General features: G+C 32.8%; 1 protein-coding gene across 1 annotated transcript; it reads left to right on the top strand.

Moving 5' to 3' along the window:
* The first annotated feature begins 408 nt into the window (after window positions 1-408).
* Window positions 409-3,604, top strand: LOC112763149 (uncharacterized). The gene is made up of 5 exons (XM_025808892.1): window positions 409-2,227; window positions 2,318-2,522; window positions 2,605-2,771; window positions 2,865-2,998; window positions 3,407-3,604. Exons 1-5 carry the CDS (start codon window positions 409-411, stop codon window positions 3,602-3,604), a joined length of 2,523 nt encoding a protein of 840 aa, XP_025664677.1.
* Window positions 3,605-5,446: the final 1,842 nt, after the last annotated feature.

Raw genomic sequence — 5,446 nt, 5'->3', positions numbered from 1 at the left:
GTAACTAAGTATTTTTAATTTTTTTATTTTTTGAAGTTAATTGATTATTGTAGATTGATTATGTATGTTGGTTACTTGGTTCTGTTTGATTTGTGTTAGAATTTAGATTGTTGGTTGTTCAAATAATTTTAGGTTGTTGATTTCTGTTTAATTTAGATTGTTGATTTCTGTTTAAGTTTTTTATCCATGTATGTTTGATACTTTGAGAACATGAACAAGACCACATGTTTTTCTGTTTGATCTCTAGTTTCTTTGATTTATTTTTTTATTTCTGTCCAGTTTGTTGATTATCTATTGTTGGTTGCTGTTGTATATTATTCTTAGTAGTTAGTGCCTTAGTGGATTGTTGTGTATTATTCTTAGAGATTAGTCATTTAGTCTTGGATCCTGGTTGATTAGGAATTTAGGATGGCTTCATCAAATACACCATCAGAAACACCAACTTCTCAGGAACAAGGATCCACTCCTGATCCTTCAATTGGAACCCAAAAAAATAGTAACAGAGGAAAAACTGATCTTGCATGGGGCCATTGTAAACAAGTTTTGGATAAAGGAAAAACTGCTTTGGTATGTATTTATTGCGAGAAGCTTATTAGAGGTGGAGGAATTAACCGGGTTAAGCATCATTTGGCTGGAAAAGGTGGAGATATTGAGGCATGTCGAAAGGTGCCAGCTGTGGTGAGACACCAATTCAATCAAAACATTGAAGATCTTCGAACCAAGAAAAGGAAAACTCAAGAAGAATATGCAGAAAGTTATGGTGCTTGTGATGACGTTGAAAGGGAATTTGATGAGATTGAACGTAATGAGATGCGACAACAACAAGCATCAAGAATTCCAGCACCTAGCTCTAGAAAGGTAGTTGGAAAACAAGTCAAGGGATTACAATCCTTTTTTCCACCGGCAGCAACACCTGGAGCTCAACCAAGTATTAAAAGTGTTCTCCAAAGCAAAGAAATTGTGGAGAAGTGTGATATTGCTATTGCAAGATGGATGATGGATGCCTCTGTGCCATTCAATGCGGTTAATTCAGCTTATTATCAGCCGATGATTGATGCTATTGCAAACATGGGTGCAGGGTATAAAGGGCCAAATTACCAAAGAGTTCGTGGATATTTGTTGAGTAAATTGGTTGAAGATGTAAAGAAGATGATTGAAGGTTATCGTGTGATTTGGAAACAAACTGGATGTACTATCATGGCTGATGGATGGACTGATCGTTGTAGACGTACTTTAATTAATTTCTTAGTTTATTGCCCTAAAGGAACTGTTTTCCTAAAGTCAGTTGATGCTTCTCATATCTCAAAAACTGCTGAGGCTTTGTTTAAGTTGCTTAGGGATGTTGTGTTATTTGTTGGTCCTGAGAATGTTGTACATGTAGTGACGGATAATGCTGCAAATTACGTTGCTGCTGGAAGGTTGTTGGAATCGGAGTTTCCTAGATTGTATTGGTCTCCTTGTGCGGCACATTGTATTAATCTGATGTTGCAGGATATTGGGAAGTTTGTGGAAGTGACTGAAACTGTGTCACAAGCTTCAATGATTACGAAATATATTTATAATCACTGCCATCCTTTGTACTTGATGAGGCAGTTCACAGGCGGCCGAGAAATACTTCGTCCAGCTCCAACTCGATTCGCCACTAATTTCATTGCTTTGCAAAGTATTTTGGCTCAAAAGGATGCATTGAGAGCTATGGTGACATCTAGAGAATGGAGAAGTTCAGCTTACTCTAAAGAAGCCAAAGCAAAAAAGTTTGTGGATCAAGTCTTAGATTCTAAATTTTGGAATCAATGCACTGATATTGTTAAGCTTACGGAGCCACTTGTTCATGTATTGCGTATTGTGGATAGTGAAGATAGAGCTGCAATGGGTTTCCTTTATCAAGCTATGTATAAGGCTAGGGAAGACATGGTGAAGAGGTTTCAAAAAAGAAAGAGGGTTGTTGAACCTTATTTGAAGATTTTAGATTCACGTTGGGATTTACAACTTAAAAGAAACCTTCATGCTGCTGGTTATTGGTTAAATCCAGCTTTTCGATTTAATTCTGCAGAATTTGACAAGCACAAAGACACAATTTCTGGCCTACTAGATGTGATTGAGAGGTATGCTTACGGTGATGCTGATTTGATTACTAAATTGACAAGTGAGAAGAGAATCTTTAAGAATGCTGAAGGAGACTTTGGGAGACAGTCTGCAATACGTGAGCGAAGCACTGTGATGCCTGGTAAATTTTGTATTAAAATTAGTTTTTTATGATTGTGATATGTTTAAGATTTGATTTTTATGATTGTGATTGTTTTCTTTTTATGTTAAGATCAATGGTGGGAATCTTATGGATGTGGAGCACCAAACCTGCAAAAGTTAGCAATTCGTGTTTTGAGTCAAACTTGCAGTTCTTCAGGTTGTGAGCGTAACTGGAGCATTTTCGAACACATTCACTCAAAGAAAAGGAATCGGTTAGAGCATCAAAAGCTTAATGATCTTGTTTATGTTCACTACAACTTAAGGCTACAACAAAGGTACTTTTTATTATTCTTTCTTTAAGGCATTATTTAAAATTTTTAGTCATAATAAGAATAATCAAGTTAATTGATAATATAGGAACCGAATGAGAAAGCAAAGTTATGATCCAATTTGTCTTGATGCATTTGAGGATCATTCGGAATGGATAATGGAAGATTCACCACCATTTTTAACTCCTGAAGAAGTTGATGCTTTACGGAATGATCTTGCAAATATGTCTCTTCAATCAGGTTTAGATGATTTGGGTATGTTGTTGTTAGGGATGATTTTGTAATGCTTTAACCAAATGTTTTGCCTTATTATTGATTATGATTTGTGAAACATTATTGAAATGCTAGATGAATTGAATCTGGAAGATGATCGAGATGATGGTGAAGCTAATAATACTTCTGTGGAAAATGCAAATCAGAATGAAACCAATCAGGATGTAGCTCCAGATTTGTCACATGAAGAAAGATTTCCAGACTTTGAAGTTACTCCTTGGATATAATCCATGAATTGTTATTTTCATTATGTTAAATTGAGTTGTTCATGTAATAGACTAATAGTACTAAATTTTATGTTTATTCTCGTATTACTACTTATTTTTAGGATTTGAGATTTAATGTTTATTAAAATATTATTGGAGATATGTTTTTTAACTTTTTATTTTTAAGTTTTTAGCTATTTTATACATTTTACTTATGTGGGACCGGGTTAACCGGTTCAACCAGTGACCCACCGGTTGAACCAGTGACCCAGTAACCCAGTAGCCTGACCGGTTCGATCACCGGTTCGGTTCTGACAACTATGATTGGATAACTATGGTGAAGGAAGAGCTGATGAGTGAAGTGAGAGGGAATTTCTATTACGTCAGGGCGTATTGCATTCTACATCGCAGTGGTTTTTGTTCGTAGCTGCATGGAGTCCGGGTGTGTTCAATATAGCGATGAGTGGCATACGAGCTTTATGTAAACAAATTGAGGCTGGATGCGATCGGAAGGGTCCGTCGGCAAAGGGAAGAGATACTCCCAAGGAGAAGGATTCCGTAGTAGTTAAGACCAAAGGGGCACCCCGGATCAAGAAACAGGCGGTGTAGTATGTGTCAGAAAGCCAGACACACGAAGCGACACTGTACCGCAAACCATGAAGTGAAGATGCATGCAGACCCAAAGGAGGATGAGAAGACAGCAGAGTTAGGATTGGAAGGTTCCTCACCAATAGAAAATGAATGTTTAAATTTTAGTATTTTTAAATAGAAAAGTGATACAACATATATTTATTAATACTTTACTGTGTATGATATTATTTAGGGTTTAAGGTTAATAAATTAGTCTTTATTATTGATAGATTAAAAAGTGTGATTTATGATTTAGGATTTACGAGTTAGCATTCATGGTTAAGGGTTATTTATTTAGTGATAATTATTTAGACTTGTAGTTTAGGATTTCTGGTATAAAATTTGAGTTAGGGTTTAGGAATTTTGAATTGGGGGTTAAGGTTTATAGTTTGTTGTTGAGAATTTAAGGTTTAAGATAGCAGTTAGGGTTTATCATTTTTCGAACACATTTTTTTCAATTTGTTCATTGTTTTTTTATTAACTTTCTTTATTTTATTTTACACTTTCATATATATGCTTAAATTATATGATTTTTTTATAATAAAAATAATTTCTTAATTAGGAAATTGTGTTTTAAGATTTAATTAATTTGTAATAAAGGATAAAACATAATTACATAATTATCACTTACAATATAGTGAAGGTGATAGATTTGAAACTGTTGCGTTATTATTTCTGGCAGAGAGTATCATATCATACAAACTTGTTGTAAATCAAAACGAATACATATCAAAAGAACCAATACAATTTGTGTCAACCCCAAATCCTTCATAGGCCTATTTAGCACCCTAAAACCTAAATTCTAAATCATAAACCCTACAACCTAAAATTTAAACCTTAAATCATAAACCATACACCCTAAATCAGAAACCCTAAAACCTAAACTCTAAATCATAAACCATAAACCCGAAACACGCGTTAATGTGAACGTAACAACTTCTATCTTTTGCATTAAAAAAAATTATGTTCAATAATTAATTGATTGAATTTATTCCATCGTCTCCCAAATTTTTTTCCACCCACAACAATCTGGATTAAAACCAAGGACTTTTTTATTTAAATTAATTAAATATATTATTTATTGAAATTTGTAATGTAAAATAAATTATCATTTTAAATTGACAGTACACATTTCGGATATACTGTCCTAAATTTTTTAAATCACAGAATCCTGTATACCCAGTCATATTTAAAAAAATATAGAGAAAATGGGTATTGAACATTCGAGATATGCTGTTCAACTTTCTTTTAAAGAACAAAATATCAAAATCATCAGATGGTGAAGCACAAGTCCATTTAATTTTAATTAACTAGCTCAATAAATTTAATTTCAATTACAAATTACAAAATTATATATTATATTTTACACCTGATTACAGAACAATACACATAATTTACTCATTACAAATTTAAAACCTTAACGCTTAAAGCCTTAACCCTAAGGTTTAAACCCTCAATCCTACACAACACACATAATTCAATCATTACAAAACCTTACATAATAAATACTAAAATCATAAATCCTAAACTGTACAGATTGAAAACACATAATTTTAAAAAATGAGTTGAACGTTGTCTCATATACTTATAAATAATATAGACATTATACTATTCGAATAGATGACAATTCGTTCTAGTAACTATACAATATTTATTAACACTTTAAAAAGTTACAAAATTTAAAAAAAATGACAATCTTTTATGTTTTAACCATAGTTTTATTGGCACCAAATTTTAAGTAGACTTTATAGAATAAGTACTTCTAAGGTTTAATTACTTTATTGGTTTCTATAATTTGTTATCAAATTTTTAATTAGATTT

This window comes from Arachis hypogaea, chromosome 17 (assembly GCF_003086295.3).
Source record: "Arachis hypogaea cultivar Tifrunner chromosome 17, arahy.Tifrunner.gnm2.J5K5, whole genome shotgun sequence".
Lineage (NCBI taxonomy): Eukaryota > Viridiplantae > Streptophyta > Magnoliopsida > Fabales > Fabaceae > Arachis > Arachis hypogaea.
The sequence above is the reverse complement of the archived record's forward strand: the minus strand, read 5'-3'. Positions and strand labels throughout refer to the sequence as shown.

Excerpts from the sequence above, each read along its gene's own strand:
- LOC112763149 (XM_025808892.1), top strand. The coding sequence starts at position 409 with ATGGCTTCATCAAATACACCATCAGAAACACCAACTTCTCAGGAACAA. Across the intron at positions 2,523-2,604 it reads AACTTAAGGCTACAACAAAG|GAACCGAATGAGAAAGCAAA; the intron begins GTACTTTTTATT and ends TTGATAATATAG. Across the intron at positions 2,999-3,406 it reads AAAGATTTCCAGACTTTGAA|TGGTTTTTGTTCGTAGCTGC; the intron begins GTTACTCCTTGG and ends TCTACATCGCAG.